General features: G+C 43.6%; 1 protein-coding gene across 1 annotated transcript in view; it reads right to left on the bottom strand.

Moving 5' to 3' along the window:
- LOC131200804 (lipase member K-like) overlaps positions 1-25,151 on the bottom strand; it is a 30,578-nt gene extending 5,427 nt beyond the window's left edge. Inside the window, 7 exon segments of the mRNA XM_058188068.1 lie at positions 639-785; positions 3,001-3,137; positions 4,927-5,036; positions 10,260-10,458; positions 11,129-11,246; positions 11,616-11,770; positions 25,025-25,151. Of these exon segments, the coding sequence (XP_058044051.1) occupies positions 639-785; positions 3,001-3,137; positions 4,927-5,036; positions 10,260-10,458; positions 11,129-11,246; positions 11,616-11,770; positions 25,025-25,151 (993 nt within the window).
- Between the last annotated feature and the right edge of the window lie 1,375 nt (positions 25,152-26,526).

Here is a 26,526-nt window from a genome sequence, read left to right as displayed (position 1 = left end):
TTTAAGTTTGTATCTATTGTGTGCTCGTGTATTGTTGTGGTTGAAGCTGAAGTAGTTATTGACAGGTAGGACATTGTAGCAGATAATTTTATGAGGTACACTTAGGTCATACCAAAGATAGCGTAGTTCTAAGTTTTCTAGGCCCAGAATTTCAAGTCTGTAGCATGAAGTATTTTGTTGTGAGCAAAGGAGTGGAGGACTCTTTTTGTGAAATATTTCTGGACACATTTGATTGTATTAATGTCTGATATGCAGTTCAGGTTCCAGACAGATGAGCTGTATTCAAGAATTGGTCTAGCAAATATTTTGTATGCTCTGGTTAGTAGTGTGATGTTACCAGAGAAGAAGCTACACAAGATTAGGTTTACAACTCTTAATTCCTTTTTGGCAATGTTGTTGGCACTTAGATCATTTGATACCATAAGGTGTGATTGAGCAAACGAATCTAATACATAATTCAATAGGCTGAAAACCACTGAAAGATTTATAGAAATGAGAACACATGCTTCAAAAGCAGAGCAGGGAGAACAGAGGCTGAGTGGGATGAACATGCCCTGCTCAACTTCGCTGACTCACCAAGACTATCTTGCGAAAAATCTTTAAAATGAAGAAGATTATGCTGAACTCATGGTACTCACCATATTCAAGTTCTCCTCATTAAAACCATGCAATACAAATAATAGGTTACTACAAACAGACACCAGTGCCTTAGGACTGCAGACTTTGGTAGTAAGCAAAGTACCAAAATAGGTTTTGGGCAAAAACTCTTTTTTTCCAAATAAGATCTGTAAAATTTCAGAGACGTGAATATTAGTTACCAGGATCATACGCCCCATCCCACCCCCAGCAGTTCTACAGAAGACGATATACCTGTATGGAACACAGTGAAACCAACACAGATAGGCCTCAACTTAGAATCATTCATTTAATGACCGTTTGAAGTTACAATGGCGCGGGGAAAAATGACTTATGACTGTTTTTCACACTTATGACCCTTGCAGCATCCTGGTGATCATGTGATCAAAATTCACAGAAGCAATTGGCTCATATTTATGATGGTTGCGGTGTCCGACCGTGATCACCTTTTGCAACCTTCTGGCAAGCAACATCAATGGGGAATCCAGATTCACTTAATGACCATGTTACCAATTTAAGAACTGCAGTGATTCACTTATCGACGGTGGCAAGAAAGTTCACAAAATGGGCTAAACTCACTTAAGAACTGTCTTGCATTGCAACAGAAATTTCGGGTTCGATTGTAGTTTTAAGTCAAGGTCTACCTATGTATAGGAAAACACTTATTTTTAGTTATATTGGGTGTATGTGTGCGTGTGTGTGTGTGTGAGAGAGAGAGAGAGAGAGAGAGAGGCAGAGATGACAGAAAGATGGATGAATGGATGGGAGCAGGGATGAAATCCAGCAGAAAGAAAGAAAGAAGGAGAGAGAGAGACAAAGAAAGAAAGAAAAAGAATGAAAGAAAGAAAGAGAGAGAGAGAGAGAGAGGAAGGGAGAGAAAGAGAGACAAAGAAAGAAAGAGGAAGGGAGAGAGAGAAAAGAGAGAGAGAAAGAGAGAAAGAAAGAAAAAGAGAAAGAAAGAGGAAGAAAGGGGAGAGGCAGAGAGAGAGAGAAAAGAGGAATGAAGGACCACAAACCCTGGCACTAGAAGCGCTTTGAAACAGGACAGCAATCTAGGGCTGGAAGGGACCTTGGAGGTCATCTTCCAGCCCCTAACAGAGAGGAAAATTGCCAGAAAGGAGAAGGAGTTTACTAGGACAAGGCTGCCATGCAGAGGAAGGCAGAGATAGTCCTTGACTTATGACCACAACTGAGGCCAAAATTTTGGTTCCTAAGCAAGAGTGTTGTTAAGTGAGTTTTACCACATTTTACTCAAACCATGACCTCTCCTGGCTCTAACAGTCATGTGCAAACTAGGGAAGAACATCTGAAGGTGTGTGTAATGTTCTAAATGTACAGAAGTTATAGTTAAATGTGTGGCAGAAAGTGGACTCTAGGTGTGTTTTTCCAAATGTAGTAAGTGAGGTTGAGTGTGTATAGTTTTAGAAGAGCTCTCTCTCTCTCTCTCTCTCTCTCTCTCTCTCTCTGTGTGTGTGTGTGTGTGTGTGTGTGTGTGTACATACACATACAAGATATATAGTAGATAATGTATCTTTTCGTGTGCCTATACACACTCTGTACTATGTAATATGTATGTACACATAGGCATATATACATAGGATTAAATAGTATATTTTGGATGTTAAGTAGTAGTAAATATATAGACAGGGATATTATCTCATTGAGGCCTTTTAGGCGAGGAGAGGCCAGACACCCTAACCCTAACCCTAACCCTTGACCTGAGTGACGTCAAGTTGGCCTCACCCACCCAGTCACATGACTACCTTGTCACATACACCCAGCCACATGACCACCAAGCCACGCTCACCATCACATGACCATCAAGCCATGCCCACAAAATAAGCCATGCCCAGAGAACCGGTAGGAAAAAAAAATTGGAGCCCACCACTGGTGGAGGTGCACTAGTATCACCTTCAACTTCAGGGCCTCCAGGCCAGTTGGCACAGCCAGGTTTCGAGACTCTTAGGCACTGGTGGGATTCAACCAGTTCGCACCACTTCGGAAGAATCGGTTGTTAATTTTCTGAGCCATTTGGCAAACTGGTTGAAACGGTTGTTAAATTACTTGAATCCTACCACTGCTCTTAGGGAAGGCTAAGAGAGTGGGGGCAGATCCCACAATGTTTTAGAGGGCAGGAGCTATAGCAGAAAAGGTCCTTCTCCTGGACTCTGCCAGTCCTTGACTGACAGGGTCCGCCACATACCCCTTCTGCCAGAATGAGTGGAACGGGGTGAAACGGTTCCTCAGGTATCCAAGTAAAATAAAAATGCCCTGTGTCCTAAGACTGCAACAAAACCAAGTTTCTAAATCTTGCAACTTTCATATAATGAATACTTACAGGCCAAAGTCACCTAATCCACATACCTTAATTTTTGCCTCAGAAAGTTTTGCAAATTTGGCTATAGGTATTTTAGCATTTTTAACAGTAGCAACAGGCGCTAAAGCCATATACAGTTTGATTTTGGAAGCCAGTTGTTTATTGGATGAAAAAGCTATAAAAGCTGACAAAGAGAAAAAGAAGAGAGAAACAGCTTTGAACATCAAAGTCAATTGATTACCTGATTCTACTCAACTAAATAAAATTCCACCTGATTAAATAAGATTCCATCTTTGATATGCTTAACATCTAGCTTCCTTAGATCTCCCCCAAGTCTAGCATGCTTTTAACTCCATCGCTAAAAGCATGGAGAGGAAACAGGATGAATCCCGAATTAATCCTCCACTGAGATGCTACCTCACTCTGGCCTCCATAAACCTTGGCTAGTAAAAAGAAAAAGAGGCAGCTACATAAATTGCTTACCTTGTTGTTCAGCACTATGTATGTTATGAGGACTTGAAAATACAAACCTTTGATAGCAATTCCAAGTTGTCGCTTGCTTGCTTGACTGGCAGGTTTTTTTTTTCCCCTCCCTTTCAATTGTGTCCAGTTTTTGGAGACTGTCTGGCTGAAGTCCCTGTAGTTTTCTTGGCAAGGTTTTTCAGAAGTGGTTTACCACTGCTTCCTTCCTAGGGCTGAGAGAAAGTGACTGGCCCAAGGTTGCCCAGCTGGCTTCGTGCCTGACTCACTGTCACTAAAACACACTAGATCAGGGGTGTCAAACTTGATTTCATTGAGGGCTGCATCAGGGTTGTGTTTGAGCGTGGGGGGGGGGGCGCAGAGGGGGCGTGACCAGCTCGACATCACTCATGTGATCAAATGCCACTTTTGCCAGTAGTTTGCTTTGCCAGTAGTTTGCGCCAACTCAGAAAACTCAAACTGCCCAAGGAGCTGTTGATTCAGTTCTACAGAAGAATTATTGAGTCTGTCATCTACACCTCTATAACTGTCTGGTTTGGTTCTGCAACCCAACATGATAGACACAGACTTCAGAGGATAATTAGAATGGCAGAAAAAACAATTGCTACCAACCTGCCTTCTATTGAGGACCTGTATACTGCATGGGTCAAAAAGAGGGCTGTGAAAATATTTACAGGTCCCTCATATCCTGGACATAAATTGTTTCAACTCCTACCCTCAAAATGACACTATAGAGCACTGCACACCAGAATGACTAGACACAAGAACATTTTTTTCCCGAACGCCACCACTCTGCTAGACAAATAATTCCCTCAACACTGTCAAACTAGTTACTAAATCTGCATTACTATTAATCTTCTCATCGTTCCCATCATCCACCTCCTGCCACTTATGACTGTAACTTTGTTGCTTGTATCCTTACGATTTATACTGATATTGATCGTTTCCTGGTTGCTTATTTGTAGCCTATGACTATCATTAAGTGTTGTATCATTAAGTGCTAAATTTGTACCCTATGATTATCATGAAGTGTTGTAAGTGTTGTACCTTAAGGTATCTCTTCTTTTATGTACACTGAGAGCATATGCACCAAGACAAATTCCTTGTGTGTCCAATCACACTTGGCCAATAAAAAAAATTGCTTTGTAAAGTCTATTCTATTCTAGCACTCTGCCAGCCAAAACAGAGCTCATGAGCTCCATTTTTATTGGCAGAGGCACCATGGGCTAGTCCTTTGCTGTTTCCAGAGCAGCCTCACGGGTCAGATCTAAGCAACCCCTTGGGCCGGATCTGGTCCACGGGCCTTGAGTTTGACACCCCTGCACTAGATGTACTTCCAAGCAAATGCATTCCCAGTACTGTCCTATATATGCATATTAATTAGAACATTTACTTGAGTTCAGTGGGACTTACTTTCTGGTAAATATACATAAGATTGCAGCCCTAGACAAGAGCAGCCCCTTGGCACACGGTTGGGCATCTTCTGAACTTACCAATGGTGGTTCCTTGGGAGTGGCCAATATAATAAAGTTGTTGCTGCCCAGTTTTCTGCAGAACAAAATCTATAGATGCTGGAAGGTCATATTTAGCCATCTGATCGTAACTGGAAACAAAAACAAATGTCCTCATTAAGCTGCATGCATGGCAAGGATCTTCAGCCTTTCAAATCCTGAGGGTGTGTGAGTCTCATTTTCAACAAGTGGCTTCCATGGAGGATACGGTGCTCAAGCCATGCATCCTAACCAATCTAAAATTGCCCCAATCTCTAATAAAGTAAACGACATGGGTTCAAGATTTAGACCCAAAATACTACCTTTCCACCTTGTCCATGACTAGCCTTTAGGACTGGGTTTAAGCAAAGGGAGACTCAAAGCTTGGGAAGCCATAGAAGCTCTATTTGGCAAGTGCTAGCAGAGATTGACAACTGAACACCATCAAGGTGCCTAACAAACCCTGATGGGGTCTAGAATGCATGTAGGAACAAAGCATATCTTAATAAGTTAAGGAGCATATGTAAGCCATAAAGAAGTTCTTAATGTGGACTTCTTTGATGCTCAGTGAGCTTGGTTATTTGCCTGCAGACGAGAGGTGAAATCCAGCTGGTTCTAGCTCGCTCGGACAAACCAGTAACGGCAACTGCGGGAGGCTCCGCCCACCCATGCGGATGTCATGACATCGCTTTTTTGCAACATTTTAAGCCTCTGCGCATGCGCATACGATGGCACAGGCACTTTGGTGAACCTGCTGCAGACACTTCATTACCCAACTAAGTAACATCATCAGCACTGTTCAAAATTAAGCTACATATATTCTCTTGGAGGAAGATAATTTATGGAAACTATCCTCAATGGAATTATAATAAAACTGTAATAGTTTTTAAAAATCTGAAATTTTGGGAGGTCCTTCTGATTGCTTAGATTGTGCCTAAATCCAGCTATGCATATACGTTGGCAATGGCATATATGTTGGGAATCGGATATCAGTGTAAGTATAGCAATAATCTCTTTCTTTTCAACTGAGACTGAATTTTGAGAAAGAGGGAAAAATGACTTTGTCATTTTGTTATTAGTGTTGAAAACTTCTAATGGCTGGAGTGTGTGTTTAAGTGGTGGAGTTCTTACAGCCAAGGATTTGGATGTGAATGTCATATTTTCATTCTACAATATGTAAGCCAATCAAAAACTTATAATGGGGATGGCAAAAGAAAAAAAATGTAATAAAAATAAAAAAATCATCTTCCTAAGAATAAGATATGAAGACAAATTAATACAGCCGGTCCTCAATTTACAACGGTTCGTTAAGTAACCATTCTAAGTTACAACAGCATTGAAAAAAGTGACTTATGGCCATTTTTCACGCTTACAACCATTGTGGTATCCCCATGGTCACATGATCAAAATTTGGACGCTTGGCAACGGCCTCATATTTATGACGGTTGCAGTGTCCTGGGTCATGCGAACCCCTTTTGTAAACTTCTGACAAGCAAAGTCAGTGGGGAAGCCAGATTTCACTTAATGATGGCGTTACTAACTTAACAACTGCCATTATTCACTTAACAACCGTGGCAAGAAAGATCATAAAATGGGGCCAAATTCACTTAACAAATTTCTCAGCAGAAGTTTTGGGCTCAATTTTGGTCGTAAGTTTAGGACTACCTGTAAAACAAAAGTCTCTTTAACAAGGGTACAAAAAGCTTTGAGAAACTGTAAAGGAGGTTTTCTTTATAGCATTAATTTATTTACCCTAAGGGGGCTTCAAATGGAGAAAAGCATTTTGGAGAAACTGTTGTTAAGGAAGTAAAAGGCAGAAAAATCCTACTTTTGCTCCAAAAATCAAAATCTGCTCTATGCTCTATTTCAGGGGTGTCAAACTCCATCTCAATGAGGACCGCATCAGGGTTGTGTTTGACTTTGGGGGGCCAGGGTGGGCATGGCCATGGTGGGTGTGGCCAGCTCGACGTCACTTTTATCAGAACCCGAGTGCTCTGCCAGGGAAAACAGGCTCCTGAGTTCCATTTCAGCTTCGATGGCCCCCTGCAACTCTCTGCCAGATAAAACAGAGCTTGGGAGGGCCGCACACAGCCTTCCCAAGCTCCATTTTCACTGGCAGAAGCACTGCGGTCCGGTCCGTCACTGTTTCCAGGGCAGCGCCACGGGCCAGATCTAAGCACCCTGCAGGCCAGATCTGGCCCCTGGGCCTTGAGTTTGACACCCCTGCTCTATCTTTTCTGTTGAGAGTGGACTAAAGCAAACAAGCCAGCTTTTTATCAATGTATATACTAGGTCAGGGGTCCCCAACCTCCGGTCCATGGACTGGCACTGATCCACAGCCTACCAGAAACTGGGCCACATAAACAAGTGAAGCCCCATCTGCGGGATGCAGGCAGCACACGAAACCACACTCCCTCTGTTCTGCAAAAAAACCTTTCTCCATGGAACCAGTAGTGGGTTGCTCCCAGTTCGCACCGGTTCGGGGGAACTGTAGTAAAAATCGGTCGTCGTTCAGAGAACCAGTAGTAATGGCTGGCTGGCCATGCCCCGAACCAGTCCCATGGCCGCCATGTTCATCACCGCCATATTCTTTGCGCATGCACATCCTATTGCCTTGCAAGTCCAATGGGATGTGCATTGCAAAGAACATGGGGACGACGCCAGTACTTTTTGGCAGCCTGTGGAGAAAGCAACTGGCAAAAAAGCCTTTTCGGAGGCTTCCTGGCCAGCCACTTTCCAGCAGCGATGGCTGGCTGAGGGCCGCCAAAAACTTGGGTCAGCTTGCCTTCCTGACTGTGGACCAGCCGCCGTGGAAGGTAAGCAGCCAAAAAAAGAGGCGTTGGTGGGGGAGGAAGAGAGGCAAGCGGGTCTGGCAACAGAGACCACCGGGAAGGCAGGCAAGCATGTCGGGGCTGCCGGGCTACCTAGCTCCCCTCCCTGTGGCCCTGCCATGCTTGCCTGCCTTTCAGCCTGGCCAATAGGTGGGTGGGTGGCCCTTTGGAGAGATGGAGCCGCTGTGCTGGAGGTGAGAGGGGCAGTGGCAGCAGCGGTGCTGGGGGAGGGTGGCCAGATGTCACACACACACACACACAAGCCCCTGTCGTCCCCACTGCCGCTTCTTTTGCTGTCGGGTTCTCGCCATTCTTAAAGTCCATTGTGAAGAGCTGGAAGACGTTTCCTTAGATCTCCCGCAAGTCACTGTTGGAGCGTCAGAGATCTAAGAAAACATCTTCCAGCTCTTCATGATCAACTTTAAGAATGGCGAGAAACAGGCATCAGAAGAAGCGGCAGTGGAGGCAACAGGGTAGGGGGTGTGTGTCTGTGTGTGTGTGTCCCCCTTTGCAAGGACTTGAAAGCAGCTCCTCTGAGGAAAAGAGGAGGCGGCGAAGCCCTGGCTGTCCCCCAGGAGAGGACTGCGGAGGGACACACACACACACACACACACACACACACACACACACACACACACACGCCCCTATCGCCTCTGCTGCGGCTTCTCACCACTCTTAAAGTTGATCGTGAAGAGCTGGAAGACGTTTTCTTAGATCTCTGACGCTCCAACAATGACTTGGGGGATCGTGCAACGTGCAAGGAAACGTGCAAAAGTTCATTTATTTAACATAACATAACATCAGAGTTGGAAGGGACCTTGGAGGCCTTCTAGTCCAACCCCCTGCCCAGGCAGGAAACCCTACACCATCTCAGTCAGATGGTTATCCAACATTTTCAGATGGTTATCCAACATTTTCAGATGGTTATCCAACATTTTCTTAAAAATTTCCAGTGTTGGAGCATTCACAACTTCTGAAGGCAAGTCGTTCCACTTATTAATTGTTCTAACTGTCAGGAAATTTCTCCTTAGTTCTAAGTTGCTTCTTTCTTTGATCAGTTTCCACCCATTGCTTCTTGTTCTACCCTCAGGTGCTTTGGAGAACAGCCCGACTCCCTCTTCTTTGTGGCAGCCCCTGAGATATTGGAACACAGCTATCATGTCTCCCCTAGTCCTTCTTTTTGTTAAACTAGACATACCCAGTTCCTGCAACCATTCTTCATATGTTTTATCCTCCAGTCCCCTAATCATCTTTGTTGCTCTTCTCTGCACTCTTTCTAGAGTCTCAACAACTTTTTTACATCGTGGTGACCAAAACTGGATGCAATATTCCAAGTGTGGCCTTACCAAGGCATTATAAAGTGGCACTAACACTTCACGTGATCTTGATTCTATTCCTCTGTTTATGCAGCCCAGAACTGTGTTGGCTTTTTTAACAGCTGCTGCACACTGCTGGCTCATATCTAAATGGTTATCCACTAGGACTCCAAGATCCCTCTCACAGGTACTACTATTGAGCAAGGTACCACATATACGGTACTGGTGCATTTTGTTTTTTTGGCCTAAATGTAGAACCTTACTTTTTTCACTGTTGAATTTCATTTTGTTAGATAGCGCCCAATGTTCAAGTCTGTCAAGATCTTTCTGTAACTTGAGCCTATCTTCTGGAGTGTTGGCTATTCCTGCCAGCTTGGTGTCATCTGCAAATTTGATGAGTTCCCCATCTATCCCCTCGTCCAAGTCATTGATGAAGATGTTGAAGAGTACTGGGCCTAAAACAGAGCCCAGTACTCCACTGCATACTTCCCTCAAATACTTCCCTCGTCTTCCAGCTCTTTACGATAGACTTTAAGAATGGCGAGAAGCCGGCATCAAAAGAAATGGCAGTGGAGGCGACAGGGCAGGGTATGTGTGTGTCCCTTTGCAAAGACTTGGAGGCAGCTCCTCTGAGGAAAAGAGGAGGCAGCGAAGCCCTGGCTGTCCCCCAGGAGAAATTGCCCTGTCTCTGCAGCGTCGGTCATATGACTGAGTGGTGTGGCCAACTTGACGTCACTCACAGCAAGGTGCCCCCCCACCTTGCCCTGAGTGACTTCAAGTTGGCCACGCCCACTCAGTCACATGACCACCAAGCCATGCCCACCAAATAAGCCATGCCCACAGAACCGTTAGTTAAAAAATTTGGAACCCACCCCTGCATGGAACCGATCGCTGGTGCCCAAAAGGTTGGGGGCCGCTGGACTAGATTTCATGCAGACATGTACTGTTCTTGTCCAGATTAGGAACAAAGGGAAATAAGGTAATAAGGTAATAAACATAAAACACAAGAAGAAATGCTTTGAGGAACCTGAAAAACAACCAAACCCAGAAATATCTCGGATTGTGCTTCAGAGAGAGGAAGGCAGCCCAACTGATAATAGCCTCAAAGACTATAAAAATTCCCAAGCATTAATAGAGCATGAAGAGACTTCTGAAATTCAAATTGCTCTGCAGAGCTATATCAGGATACCTGAATTTCCAAAACTTCTGAAACAAGGGAGAAAGAGATGTGTGATTCTTGCACCAGGTGTTCCCTCGGCTATTTCCTAGCCAGACATCATACCCACCGTCTGCTAACATAAAAGCCAGACTATTATGAGGAAAATTTTGGTACCATTGGGCAGCATCCACCAGCAAGCCATGCTGTAGAAACACTACTCGCTTTGGACCTGAAACAAAGGAATCACAAAGGCATCCTGTCATTTGGTGCTTCAGGTAATCTTTGTAAGACTAATATTGGATGTTGTAACTTTATTCCAAAATTATGATTTGTAGCAGAATTATTCCAGCTTAAATTGTTGCTTCCCTCTCCACATTTGCATTTGAATCCAGAATTTCATTCTTTGCTGAGAAGGGATGCTAGAAGGGACACGGTGGCTCAGGGGCTAGGACGGCAGCTCGGCGGTTCGAATCCCTAGTGCTGCTGTAGGTGTAGGGTGTAGGGTTTCCTGCCTGGGCAGGGGGTTGGACTAGAAGGCCTCCAAGGTCCCTTCCAACTCTGATGTTATGTTATGCCGTGTAACGGGGTGAGCTCCCGTTACTTGTCCCAGCTTCTGCCAACCTAGCAGTTTCGAAAGCACGTAAAAAATGCAAGTAGAAAAATAGGGACCACCTTTGGTGGGAAGGTAACAGTGTTCCGTGCGCCTTTGGCATTGAGTCATGCCGGCCACATGACCACGGAGACGTCTTCGGACAGTGCTGGCTCTTCGGCTTTGAAATGGAGATGAGCACCGCCCCCTAGAGTCGGCAACAACTAGCACATATGTGCGAGGGGAACCTTTACCTTTACCTATTGTAAAGCACTATTGTAAAATGGCCCAACTTAGTAAGAATACAAACTTGTGGTTGTGTGGTTTTCCCTGCCATGTGGAATTCTGAATAAATTGAGAATATAGCCATCTTCCGTAACCACATAATATTCCTCAAGAGGATATTTCCAGTACTGGATGAGCTGTTTCTACAAAAAGCGAAGAAGACAAACGCAAAACCAGTTCGTCATAGTGATGAATCTGATATTATGACTAAACCTAATAGACTATTTCAATCTAAAGAAATACTAATATGTTATAGATGTGAATAATATGACAAATACACTAATATAATAACCAACACCTATAAATAACTACATATATTATGAACATTAAAAACCTGAACATGGTAACAGCTAATCAAGTTCAGTTTAATTCTGTCAAGATTGTCAGTCTTTGAAGGCCTTCCAGCATAGTTTTTATGAGGCTTTAGAAGATCTTAAAAGTAGACATCCTTGCTTCAGCATTATTCCAATGAAATGGGCTGTTTTGAAAAATTCCATGGAGAAGTTACTTACTGAATTCAGTCTGGCTTCAGGATTAACATTTCTGTTCAAAAAATTTCCTTCAACTAATACAGGCCAATAAAGTAAAATCAGAACCAGCCACATATTCGGTTTACCTGTAATTAGAAGATTTGGGGTTTTTTTAATTTGATTTGTAAGCCACCCATCTTAAATGCAAAATTCTGGGAAGCTATCAATGCTTAAAGACAAAATAAAAACAATAGTAAATCAATAACATATATGAGATTAAAAAAACCAACCAACCCATCAATTAACATAACCATGGTATAGGCTCTGTTAGATTCGGGCAATAACGAGGCAGGAGACCAGGATAGTGACAACAGCTCTTTACTATATGGTGAACCCAGCAGCCCGTGCTGGGAAAAACCTCTCTTTATATACAGTTTAGCCGGAGGCTTCAACCAATCAGCAACGTGCTTTTTCCCGCTCAGTTTTCCCTCCAAAACTCTTAAAGATACATTACACTCCTTCCCTCCCAGAAAACACTTTACCAATATTTACATAAAATTAACATCTTATTTTTCTACGTAATCACGCAAGTAGACTGGGCGTCTCCTGACTCTTTCGGACCTGCGCAATTCATTTTCTGGGAGTGAGTCGAGCTGACCGGAGGGACTGTTTGTTCCTCTCAGCTCCTCCTCTAGGCCATCCGGCCCTGGATTATTTGCAGAGTCGTCCCTGCTGTCTTCAGGAGGAGCCTGTTGGTGTCGCTGGACCTCCTGGAACTCAGATAAGTCCCGCGTTTGCCCCGGGTTTGAGTCAGCTGTGGATTCAAACATTGGGTAGTCAGGGCCTGTTTCGTCTGAGTCTAACCTGCTGGTTATTCTTTTCCTTATCTGGTCTATGTGGCGCTTCCATACCCGGCCATCCGCTATCTCTACTAGATATGATTTTGGTCCTGTTTTTTTTTTTTTTTTTTTTTTATTCAAAAAGTTTTTATTAGTCAAAAAAAGGTTTATACAAATACATATCAGGTATGGTAAATTTTCATTTTTCTTATCTAAAATAAGAATTTTACTCAAATTTTTTTAACACATACAACAGCCATATGGCAAGCAGGTGACACGAAGTAGCTAAGTTTACAAATTTTAAATACGTAATAAAGAAGGGTCAAGAATAAACAGAATATCGTACAAAAGAGAATAAGGAAAACCAACACAATCCCAAATATCTTTATCACTTCCTAGTTTTGGATCTCAGAACTCTGGGTTCAGCCTGACCCAACTCCAGGGCCGCAACAGCGGCAGCCGCTTCCGCCCCATGATCTATAACCTCCCCTTCTTCAATTCCTGGGTCATCTGATTTCAGGAGGGGTTTGTGGTCCTCCACATAGGACGTAGCCTCCATAATTGTACTGATTTTTTCGTAATGCCCTCCCGGAAAATCATCAATCCCCCTGGCATCAGCCATCTGAAGCCCACTCCCTTCTGGTACAATTTGCTTGACAAAAAATAATATTTCTTTCTTTTTTCACGTACCTGTCTGGGAATCTGCCTCAGAATGGCTATCTCCCTGCCCCTGTAAATCAGTGCCCCACTCCTATGTTTTCTAAGAATTTCATCTCTCGTCTCTCTTCTCACAAATTTGACATGAACCTCTCTGGGAACTGCATGCGTGCGTGCATATTGCGAATTAACTCTATAAACTCGATCCACATCCCAATTCATGAAATCAACACCTCTCCCAAGAAATTCTCCCAACAATTTAGTCACAACATCTCTCAAGTCTTCTTGGTCCACTTCTTCCAAATTTTGAAACCTAAGGAAATAAGACATTTTATCCATCTGTAGTCCAAGCACAGCATTGCCTGTCGTCTCCTCTCTTTTCTGCACTGCCGCATCTCACCCTCCAAACCTTCCACTTTCTGCTTGTTTTCTGCTGAAACTTGTTGAGTATCCTTTAAATCCTTTTGGATAGTCACAATTTCTGCTCTTATTTCATCAATTTCTTGTCCATATTAGATAACTTTTCCAAAATTCTCTCCATCTCTCCAGCAGTTGGTCTCTGACCTTTTGCCATTAAGGAAAAAAAATACAAAATCCTCAGGCAGGCACAGTATCCTTGTAATTTCCTCCGGATCCACCAGGGGCACTCACAGGAGCAACGAGTCCAGAGTACAGTTAGTCAACCAGGAAGCCGAAGGAAGTGATGTCATCAAAATTCTCATAGTGAAGGCGGAAGCTGGGCGCCACCACTGTTCCCCAGAAGGAGGGGCCTCAAACCTTCCCTCCTAAATTTCTCCATCACCTCTTCTCTCCAGAGCTCCACAAAACCGGTAATCTTCTTATTTTAAGTTCTCCTCTCTCCAGAATAACTCGTGCTCCTTCCAACCGCAGGGGAGAAAACCCCCGCACTCCGGAGCACTCCACTCACATTTACCGATATTCCTTCCTTCTCCTCCTCAATTCTTCTCCGTTCCTGTTCACCACCAGGCTGCTGCAGTTATAAATCCAATGCCCGGTGTCACGGGCACAGCGGCAAGCGGCGACCAAAATAATGGCGCGGCCTGTGGCCTCCAAACCCCGCCAAGCCTAGGACGCGCCAGCATCGGTCCCCACAGTCCTGTATGTCGGCTGGGAGACCCCTGGCGAGCCGTCCGTGCGGCAGGTGTCCTTTTCGGAACACCTGGCCCCTGAGGGCCTCGGCGGCGGCCGGATTCGGGCACTGGAGGCAGGAGAAGCCTTCCAGACGTCCGTTGCCGCTGGACACCGGAAGTCGTCTCCATGATTTTGGTCCTGTTATCTCTAGGATTTTTCCTTTTACCCAGGTCGGGCCCTCACTGTAGTTGTGTGCCCACACTAAGTCGCCTACTGTCATCTCTCTTGTTTTACCGTGTGCCCCTTTGTAACCGTCTGGTGTGTAGTTTGGGTTTAAACGGTCTAGTGGGCACCTAAGCTTCCGGCCCATTAATAGCTCTGCCGGGCTGCGGCCAGTTGCTACACAGGGGGTTCTGTGTTGGACAGATAGGAAAGTATCGATCTTTGTTTGCCAATCACCTGGCCTGATTCTGGACAACGCTTCCTTTGCGCTCCGAACGAAACGTTCTGCAAGGCCGTTCGTCGCAGGGTGGAAAGGCGCCGAGAGGACATGCCGGATGCCCTCCTCTGCCAAGTATCCCTCAAACTGGGTTGCCGTGAATTGCGGGCCGTTATTGGAGACTAAAGTGTCGGGCAACCCGTGGGTTACGAATAGGTGCCGTAGGACTGAAATCACGGCCTCGGCTGTCATGGATCTCATGAGAATGATTTCCAGCCATTTGGAGTAGGCATCGACTACTACCAGAAAGGTTTGGCTGTGGAAGGGGCTGACAAAATCGATATGGATCCTAGACCAAGGGCCCTGGGGTCTCTCCCACTCCCGAATCGGGGCCGTTGGGGGTAGTGGTCTGGACTCCTGGCAGGCCTGGCATTTCCCTACCCTTTCAGCAATTTCCGTGTCCATTAAGGGCCACCACACATAGCTTCTCGCTAAACCCTTCATTCTCACGATCCCTGGGTGGCCTTCGTGAAGGAGCTCCAATACCTTTTCCCTCAATTTCTCCGGGATCACCACTCGATCCCCCCATAGCAGGCACCCCCCTTGAGCTGAGAGTTCCCCACGTTTTTTTACAAATTCTCTAAAACACTCGCCCGGCGCAGCGGGCCAACCTCTTTGTACCCAACCAATTACAGTCCTTATTGTAATGTCCTTGTACGAAACCCGAGCCACCTCCTTGGATGTGACTGGGCCAGAGTCCAAAGAGTCAATTAGCAGAACTGGTGTCCCCGGAGTGGGGTCTTCGATAGTCTCTGGTAACGGGCATCTGCTCAGGACGTCTGCATGCCCTAATTCCTTCCCTGGCCGGTGTAGTAATTTGTAAGAATACGCCGCTAGGAAGATAGTCCATTTGGTCAGTCTGGGCGAAAGTGCCACAGGCGTTGGGCGGTCGCCTGCCAACATGCCTAGCAAGGGTCTATGGTCCGTGATGATTTCGAAATCACGACCAAATACATATTCGTGGAATTTCTTTACCCCGGAGACTATAGCCAAGGCTTCCCTATCTAGCTGGCTATAATTCCTTTCAGCTGATGACATTGTTCGGGAGTAATATGCAATAGGGGCTTCTGTGCCATTTGGCAACCTGTGGCTGAGCACAGCCCCCACCCCATAGGGAGATGCATCGCAGCTTAACACTAATGGCAGCGTGCCATTGTATTGGATAAGGAGGCTATCACTCGATAGGAGATTCTTTACCCCTTCGAATGCCCTAGCTTCCGCCTTTCCCCAAGACCATGCAGCCGTCTTTGCTAGTAATTTATGAAGCGGCTCGGCTATTGTTGCCTTTTTTTTTTAAAAAACCACCTAGAAATTGGTCAGACCTAAGAATGCCTGCAACTCCGTTTTGTTCTTTGGAACCGGGGCCTTCCTGATGGCCCGTACCTTGCTTTCAGTGGGGTGGATCCCTTCCCTGTCTATTCGGTAGCCCAGGAATTCCACAGATTCAACCCCGATCTGGCATTTGTTCAGTTTAACTTTGAGACCGGCAGACCGGAAAATTCCCAAAACTTTTCGCAGCCTTACCCCTAATTCCTCTATATTTTCAGCGGATACCAATACATCGTCGAAGTATGGTACCACCCCTGGTAGTCCTTGCAACAGCCGCTCCATTAGGTTCTGAAACAACCCTGGAGCCACACTAACCCCAAACTGTAACCGGGTGCACTTAAAAGCCCCCCTGTGAGTCACAATTGTCTGCGCTTCGGCTGTGCTGCTATCTACGGGTAACTGTTGATAGGCTTGGGCCAAGTCTAGCTTGGCAAAAACTGCCCTTGCCCCAATGAGTGTAGTAAGTGCTGTACCACCGGAACGGGGTAAGCACTCTTTTGCAATGCTTTGTTAAGCGTTGCCTTGTAGTCAGCGCAAATCCGGACCGACCCGTCCGGTTTGACTGGGGTGACTATAGGGGTCTCCCACTTAGCATGGTCAACTGGCACTAGAATTCCCTGGTTTACTAGCTTGTCCAGTTCCCGGTCGATTCTGGGCTTTAGGGCGAACGGGACCCTCCTAGCCTTTAAACGAATAGGGGCAACTTGTGGGTCTAAGTTAAAGGAGATAGGGGTCCCCGTGTACTTGCCCAGGCAGTCCCTGAAAACGTCCTCAAACTCCTTCATGAGTGTGTCTTTGAGGTCGACGTCGTTTCTGAAGATTCCAGTCACTCCCATGCCCAATGCTCGGAACCAGTCCAGTCCCAACAAGCTTGGCAGGGTTCCATCAACTATGGTGATGGGCAGAGTTTTCTTGTATTGTCCGTACTCGACGTGGACGGACGTTACCCCTCGAACAGGGATGCGATTCCCTTGGTAGTCTTGTACCTTTAATTTCTGTGGTTGCAGCTTGCGCTTCGCAATGGCGGGTAAGGCTTTCACGAGAGTGTCCCAGGACATGATCGTGATCGATGAGCCGGTGTCCACTTCCATTCGGCACGGCACCCCCTCAATGTGTGTTTTCGTGAAGATCTTTTTTTCTAGGCGGGTTGATGCGTGACCCACTCTCACGACAGTCTGATTCAACTTCGCGCCTTTTTTGAATTGACCAATCACGGGCCGCTTCGCCGTTCCCGCGCTCTGATTGGTCGGTTTGAATTTTTGGCGGGAAGGTTGGGGCGCTCGACAGGCCTGTGCTATGTGCCCCTTCCTTTCGCACCGCCGACAAGTCGCATCCTTAAATTTGCAGTGTTGTCGTTGGTGTTGCCCTCCGCAACTTGCGCATTCGCCCCGGTCTTCTTTCTCCGGCCTCCCGGTGTGGAAGACTCCTTCCTCTTCCTCACCGTCCGACTCGGCCTGGACCTCTTCGTTGTGGACCGGGGTTGATTTTGCTCCAGCCGTTGGTGCGACCTGCTTTTGTAGGGTTTCCGCCGCTTGGGTAGACATCTCATGAGCCCTGGCTTCATCCAAGGCGTTTGCCAGCGTCAAGTTGCTTTTAGACAGCAGCCGCCGTCAAAGCGGATGTCCCTGACCCCACGAATGAGTTGCTCCAGTAATGCCTCTTCCAAGTCTCGGTACTGCAATGGTTCGTGGCTTTCCTCAGGGCTGCCATGTATCGCTGATGGACTCGCCCTCTTGCTGCCTCGCTCCTGAATTCGCACCGTTGCACATACTTGGGCGGCATTGGTGCATAATGGGCTTTCAATACGGTCTGTAGAGTCTGCCACGGCACCGATTGTACGGCGTTGGCTCCAACGATTCTGCGGTGTCGAAAACCTCTGGACCGCAGTGGCTCAGGAAATACGCTCGCTTCCTGTTGTCTGAGACTCCTTGGAGTTCGTTCGCCTCGAGGAAACACTCGAAACGAGCCATGTATGACCCCCATTTTTCCTTAGCTGGGTCGAATGGCGCTGGCGGTGTGTAGCTGGACATCGCTGCTTTCCGCCCCTTGTTTGCTGGGTTCGCATCTTCCTGGTGACTTCAGCTTTTTTCCTGGCGCTCCTAGCCTCGAGATCCCACCTTCGTCGCCAGTGTTAGATTCGGGCAATAACGAGGCAGGAGACCAGGATAGTGACAACAGCTCTTTACTATATGGTGAACCCAGCAGCCCGTGCTGGGAAAAACCTCTCTTTATATACAGTTTAGCCGGAGGCTTCAACCAATCAGCAACGTGCTTTTTCCCGCTCAGTTTTCCCTCCAAAACTCTTAAAGATACATTACAGGCTCAGTCACATACTTGGGGTCAAAGCTCGGTAGCAAAACCAGGCCTAACATCTTGAGGTAAGTCTAACCTCCAGAAGAATGATGTTCTATAGACTAGATGCTACACAGAAAAAGCTGTGTTTTTCTACACAGAAAAAGCTCTTGCCAAATATTGTAACATTCCTTAATAGACAGGACCATAGCATGCCTTTCCCATCAGAACTAAAAGGATTAGTAAATGTAACTAGGAAGAAACAGTCCCATAAGTAACCCAGGCCTCAGCCATGAAGTGTTTTGTAGGTAATTAGCAGTGCCTTGAATTCTACGTATCCTGTTCTAAAGAAACAGAAGCAAGTTCACTAGATTTTCTCTTGCTTCATTCGCACCAAAGACCAAAGGTTGAAATAATTCCATTAAACTTCAGTTAAAACTATTTCATCAAGAATATAAATCAGTATTTTGTTGTTGTTAGTTGCAAAGTCGTGTCCGACTCACCGCGACCCCATGGACAATGTTCCTTCAGGCCTTTCTGTCTTCTACCATCCTCTGGAGTCCATTTAAGCTCACGCTGACTGCTTCAGTGACTCCATCCAGCCACTTCATTTTTTGCCATTCCCTTCTTTTTTGCCCTCAGTCTTTCCCAGCAGTAGGCTCTTCTCCAGTGAGTCCTTCCTTCTCATTAAGTGGCCAAAGTATTTCAGTTTCATCTTCAGGATCTGACCTTCTAAGGAGCAATCAGGGTTGATCTCCTCTAAGACTGACTTGTTTGTTCACTTTGCAGTCCATGGGACTCTCAGCACCATAGTTCAAAGGCCTCAATTCTATAATTTAATTTTAATTTTAATCTTAAATTTAATTTAATCAATTCTTTAATTTAATTAACAATAAATCAGTATTTAGAATATAATTATTCTAAAAACCAAGAAAATATTTGCAATGACCAAAAGAAATGATGCATCTCGGTTTCAATTTCGTAGTCTAGTAAATGTTTTTTTTTTTAAATCATTAAAATTCTCATAAAGGTTTTTTTGGGATGCATGATGACCATCATTTTTCCACACATACGTTTTCTACATTACTATCAAAATATAGAGGATACCCAGCCTAAAATCAACTCTACAATCTTTGGAAGTGAATTTCAGGAATTTAAGTTTGCATTCATAGGAACCCTGATTCTTAAGCTTGCAATTTAATTGTAAAAGTATCCATTCAGTTGCTATTTTAATAGATACTTATGTGTAATTGGACCCTCTGTCCAATTCAATAGTTTGTGCAAAGATAGAGAAAAACCATGAAAATCTTTCAGTACCTGTAGCTATTTTTCTCTATGCAACATTAATCATAAAGAAATGCCATGTAATATACATTTATGTTGCATTTATATTCAGCTTGGATAGTTCAAAGGAACTTACCAGAAAATATCAGTTGCTTGGAAGGTCCAACCTACCAGATTCAGAAAAATAAGCTACCGGTAAGTGAATAAAAGCAGAGCAGAAATAACATAGATTATAGCAAAACGAAGTAGAGCCACAGTTCTTTCATAATGGTCAGTTTGGACAAATGGTCCTTTCTTCTTGATAAACTCTACCTTATATTTTAACTTAGGTTGGGATAGAATAGGAAAAGGAATGTAAAAGAGGTCAAATTTTTGACATTGTAATATTTTAGGACTACAAATAACAAGCCAGATGACAGATTTACAGCCCTATTGTGCAAATCTTACTCAAAACAGGTTCTGTTCAGTTCTTATTTCCTCATCCAGAAATAATTACCGGCATGAGATGTTTAAGAAAGATTTTTGTTTGACGAAGATGCTTGACATTTTCAAGTAATATGCATTACATAAAGGTCAAGTCATACATCAAAGGTGCTCTTTGCTTTTCTTACTTTTGAAACAATAATGTGTTCACTAATAAAAGTAGTGAAACTATTAATTTCAATAATAATAGCAAAATGCAACTCAAGTCATTGTGCTTAGCTGTATTTTAAATTATTCATATAATTTACAAAATGTATATTATCAGTTTCTAAATCATTCCTATTAAGATTGCAGTTTTTTCCTTCTGGCTATTGACAGAGATAGTCATCCACTCATAAAGGTCTATGTATTAGCATGGAGCTTACTATCAAACTGGGTTCCTCAGTTTGCTATATTAGGCTTATACCAAGGAATAGAAATCAGATGGTTCTGGAAAAATAGTTCCTATTAGTGACAGCCACCAATGTCTGAGGGAGTGTCCAAACTGCAAGGTGGTGGATAGAGATTGTGGTTTATCAATATTCAATGCAGCAAGGTCGCCATTACAATGCTGCATTCTTCATCCTGTAGATTCTCAATCCCTACCATTGGCTCCAGGGAGCTAGCAAAGATATGACAAAGGCAGCGGCCTAGAGGTGGAGTTCTTGCCTCACAATCATGAGTTAGTGAGTTTGATCCTAGATAGAGGCAGATGTAAAGTCTCCTGCTTGGACAGGGGGTTAGACCAGTGGTGGGTTGCCCCCGGTTCGGACCAGTTCACAAGAACTGGTAGTAAAACTGGCATGAGGCTCTGCCCACCGACCCAGGCATCATCAGGAAGCTTCTGCGCATGTGCAGAAGCACACGAGCGAAGCGAGCGTGTACACGGCCCCATTACAAACCAGTAGTAAAGTTAAGTAGAACCCACCCCTGCGTTAGACTAAATGACCTGCAAGGTCCTGTTCAACTCTGTTAATCTGTTGAAACACATATAGAAGAACAGGCAGAACTGAGGGGCTTAGGTTGTTACATTGCCACAAACGATCCAAAATCCAAGCCCTCTGGAATTCCATGGACCCTTATCTGATGCCAATTTGGTAGCAATAGCAACAGCCCTTAGACTTATATACTGCTTCACAGTGTTTTACAGCCCTGTTTAAGCAGTTCACAGAGTCAGCATATTGCTCCCAATGAACTGGCTCTACATTTTGCCGGCCTTGGAAGGATGGAAGTCAACCTTGAGCCACTCAGAATCGAAATCATGGAGTGAGCAGTGAGCTAGCCCAGCAGTACTGCATTTTAACCCCTGCGCTATCCAAGCTCTATAATTGTATGAACATTAATTGACTAGAGTCTTGTATATAGGCATGAGCAATAAATCTTTTGAACTGTAACTTAATGGAGGCCCCGATCCCTTTCCGCCTGAGCAATGAGCTATGTTGGAAGCTTCCCCTTGAACAATGCAGGTAGTCCTCGGCCTATGACCACAATTGAGACATTTGTTAAGTGAGTTTTGCCCCATTTTATGACTTTTCATGCATCAGTTGTTAAGTGAATCACTGCAGTTGATAAGTTAGCAACCCAGGCTGTTAAGCAGAGGTGGGCAGCACATGAATTAACAACCGGTTTGCCCAGCTCCAAAAATGTGAGCATGCATGCATGCTCACTTTGTCCATGTGTGGGCCTTCCGCGCATGCGTGTGGCTCTCCACGCATGTGCTTTGCTTACACATGAGGCTTGCACATATGCGCACAGGTTAAAAATGCAGCTAAATAGAACAGCATACCGCCAGGGTGGGTGGGTAAGCCAATACGCAGGTGGCAACTACCAGTTTGCCTGAATCGGTCCAAACCGGCAGCAGTCCACTACCGTTGTTAAGTGAATCTGGTTTCCCCATTGACTTTGCTTGTCAGAAGTTCGCAAAATGTGATCCCATGAACTTGGATTACAGCAATGGTCATAAATATGAACCAATTGCCAAGCATCTGAATTTTGATCATGTGACCAAACTGTAGCAGCAAACCTCGTTACCAATTCAGGACACAAGACCACAAAAGTTTGGAGAAACAGATTTATTTGCGCAAAGGTTCAGAGCATTAGCATGGCAAATTCTGAACCCCGGGCTACGCCCAAGGTGTGCCTTTTATTCATTTTGTAACCCCAGCCTTGCCTGAGACGTTACTCTTATCTAGCTATTACAGAGCAAAACATAAAAAGAAGTTTACATAATTGGCTATCTTATTGTATTTCCATATATTGGTGATATCTTACACCATCTTACTTTCGGTAAGACACTTCTTGCACTATTTTCTGTTACAGGAATCATCTAGGTCATTAAGCTGATCGTAACATTTAGCAAGTTCTCTGAACTTTTCTAAGGATTGCAACAAGATAACTTCTGGTAAGCAAAATCACTTCTGCTAATTCTGTTAACACTTTTATATTGTTTTTCCATACTGCCTCATTACGGATGCTGCAAAAGTTATAACTGTGAAAAAGGGTCCTAAGCAGAGGTGGGTTTCAGCAGGTTCTGACCAGTTCTGAAGAACCCATAGTGGAAATTTTGAGCAGTTCGGCGAACCGGTAGTAAAAATTCTGACTGGCCCCGCCCACATCTATTCTCTGCCTCCCAAGTCCCAGCTGATTGGGAGAAAATGGGGCTTTTGCAGTATCCTTCCCCTGGAGTGGGGTGGGAATGGAGATTTTACAGTATCCTTCCCCTGCCACACCCACCAAGCCACACTCACCAAGCCATGCCACGCCCACCATGCCACATCCACAGAACCGGTAGCAAAAAAATTTGAAACCCACCACTGGTCCTAAGTTACTTTTTTCAGTGCTGTTGTAACATTTAGCAGTCACTAAAGAACTCTTCTAAGTCAAGGACTATCTGTATTTGTCTGAAAATCAGTTCCTGTTAGCTCTAGCTAATTGTGGCTATCTGTATTAATATTGTACCACTGTAAAACATCCACAATTTCTAAGAAGGTTGTACAATAATCTTCGCCGATGGGAACACATAACTGGCTTTGTTGTTCTCAAAAAAACTAAGTAGGATTTGACCCGATTAGCGATGGGAGACCATCATAAATTAGAGACTAAATGACTAAATTGATGAATTCCTGGGCAGGTATGATTCTGGAAAATGTTTTTTTAAACATTCTGGAATCTGTGATAGAGTCAGATTGATTATATTTTATATTAACCAAAGACTGTCTGTTTTTTATTTATTTATTTACATTTATATCCTGCCCTTCTCCGAAGACTCAGGGCGGCTTACAGTGTATAAGGCAATAGTCTCATTCTATTTGTATATTTACAAAGTCAACTTATTGCCCCCCCAACAATCTGGGTCCTCATTTTACCTACCTTATAAAGGATGGAAGGCTGAGTCAACCTCGGGCCGGGCTTGAACCTGCAGTAATTGCAGGCTACTGTGTTCTAATAACAGGCTTCTTACAGCCTGAGCTATTCTGGCCCCTGTTGACCTCATTCTGGCCCCTGTTGACTTCTGGTACTGTTGACCTCACCCCATTCCTAAGAGGTCTGTAAGGGATGTGTACAAGAGCATCAGTGTGCCTACCATTCCTGTACTAATGTTCCCTTTGGGTGTATTCAATCTGTGTGGTTATTTCATGCTTATACTAATATATTTTGTTGTGTTTGACTAAATAAACAAATAAATAATATTGGGATGTAAAATCCTAAACAGCTCTTCAAAGAAAGAAAATATGATAGAACAGATTAAATAGAGTTCTTTTGAATGTAATAGTTCTATTTTTTAGTCAAAGGCTAACTTTACTATAATTGTCTTCCAACCACACTAATTAGAGCAGGAGTCTCCAACCTTGGTCCCTTTAAGACTTGTGGACTTCGACTCCCAGAGTCCCTCAGCCAGCAAAGATGGCTGAGAAACTCTGGGAGTTGAAGTCCACAAGTCTTAAAGGGACCAAGGTTGGAGACCCCTGAATTACAGGTAACTACAACTAGAACTTACCTGCCGTTTTCTACTATTTTTTTCCAATTTCTCTGCATATCATTTTTCCCACCGGTGATATTCTGAGCTTTCTCTGGCAAACAGAGTACCACCCACCACCTTTGTACTAAAATTAATCTTTGGATTCCAGTTGTTATGAAGATCAAGCACAAAGTCCAGATGCCAGGAAGCTGACAAAATGACACTGCCTCTGCTAGGTCTGCTATCCTACTGCATGAGGTGAAGTCCAATTATGAGCTAAGCTTCTCATTTTGGACTGATGGTAATACAGGTCCCCATCAAGCACGCTCCAGACATATCATGCTTCAAACTCTAAAGTTGTTTCATGTTGGATCTGAGTTATGAAGGATTTACTACCAACTGAGATTGATCAAGACTGGATCAATCTACAAGAACAATCTAACAAGATGACCCCTGACCTATACTCTCACTGTGGCATCCTAGTATTTGGATTATGTTGTTTCAGTTACAATGTGATTTTTGCAAGCAATTTTTGCATGAGATACTGTTACATTATGATGCTCTCAAATATATCTGTTCCTTAGAAGATGAAATGTTCAGATTTACAAGACTGTCACTTCCTTATGAATCCAAAGGTCATGCTGCTTGTGTTTGTCACAGGGTGGTACACTTCACAACACTTAAATACATTTTAATTATTTTATTTTATTCAGTGTGGATTGTATTCCCCACTTTCCTTTGCTTTATTAAGTCATGTTACCTGGGATTGAAGAAAATTGAACTCTCCCAAATTAGAAGACAGTATGTTGCTTACCATGGAATTAATTCCTGCAGAGAAAGACAGGAGGCAAGCTATTATGTACAATTTGTAGGAGTGCAACTAAGGATTTGTAGGACACCTTCCGAGGACTAATGATCATGGGCAGGTAGGAAACATAATATCACTATACAGTACTAGTCTAGTTTGTCTCCTCTGTGGGATGACCTCACAGCATATGTGATGTCATCTTGTTCAAACACTGATGGAAATGATCAGTACGTTTGGGCTCATGAGCGAGTAGCACTGGAGCAACATTCTTTCCCCGCTTTCCATTATAGTTCTTGTTAGCAATTATTAAAAACCAATGATTTTGTCTTAGATGATCAGTAATCACAGCAACAATCATGATCTGAAAGGTAACTGGACAAAATTTTATTAGATTAAGCTCTAACAAGAACTATTAAATTATGGCTTAATTGTGAATTAAAATGTTAGTTGTAGATGATCAGGCTGAGCCCAAGGGAGGAGTCAAATGTGTTATAAGTCACAAATCCCTGCACACCCACAAGAGATCCAAGTCCAGAGCATCTTGAATGCCTTCTTAATTCCCACTTTTTTGTAGAGAGCTTAAGGTTGCAATAATCTTATGCTCATTTGAACTGCCTAAATCTCCCGATTTCCCCAGCACCTGACATTAGGTATTTTATTACTAGGACTTATAGGCCTCTTTATTCATATATACATGACTTGAGTTTCACTTTATTTTGCTCTGGCTCTTTATTTCCAAAACCACAATGCTACCATTGTGTACCTATTCTTTATTCATAATAGGAGAAAAAAATTCCCAAAGATGATTGTAACATAGCAAAACCCAAGAATTAAAACAAGCATTCATATGATCTGAGTATATAATGAAGACATATAAACCATGCAAAGGTTATGGGGAAAATTGCCTGTGTATTAAAAACAATGTATGAATTATTCATACCTGCAAATATAACCTTAAAGCTACTTATTATTAGACACTTGGCTTCAACATGGTCAGATACCCTGAAAATTTAAGAAACTTTGAAGTTGATTCATCAGTTGTGTATCAAGGTCCTGTCAACTCTTTTGATCACATAGCTTTTCTCCAGGATAATTTATCCCCATCTGGTCCTTCAGTCTGCCAAGGGGAGCCATGCCTGTTGTAATTGAGTCCATCCATCTTGCCATTGGTTGATGTCTTCTTTTCTTACCTTTTATCTTACCCAAAATTATATTCTTCTCCAGCATTTGTTTTTAATAAGTATTTATAAAATATTGTCATTGTCATTCCTTTAATTGATTTATGAAAATTCTATGCCACCCATTTCATTGATAGAGTGATTCTGGGTAGCTTACAATATAATAAAAATGTTTTTTAAAGTACCAAAAAACAATTAAAATTACAAAAATGGAATAGAAAAAACAAAAACTAAGACCCTAGTGGATAGTGGAGAAGTCTTATTAGGAAGAACAATGCCTCCCTCTAGTGGTTATTTCCCATATATACATGAGTTCTATTATTTTCATCCAACAAATTGCTTTGCATGAAGCAAGTGATGATTTTACGTTCCATTATTATAAACCAATTAAAATTATGTTGATTCTGAGCTTTCTCAGGCCTTGTAAACTGTAACTGTAACTGTAACTCTGTTATTAAATGCAATTACATGTACTCCTCCATTCATCCACACAAAGGTTTATCTTTTCTCATTTCTTCTTCTGAAGTTGAAAGTTTGAATCAGAAATACAACACA

The sequence above is a fragment of the Ahaetulla prasina genome, chromosome 6 (genome assembly GCF_028640845.1).
Source record: "Ahaetulla prasina isolate Xishuangbanna chromosome 6, ASM2864084v1, whole genome shotgun sequence".
NCBI classification, from domain to species: Eukaryota; Metazoa; Chordata; class Lepidosauria; order Squamata; family Colubridae; genus Ahaetulla; species Ahaetulla prasina.
Note: the sequence above shows the minus strand (reverse complement) of the source record. Positions and strands in the feature narration are given on the sequence as shown.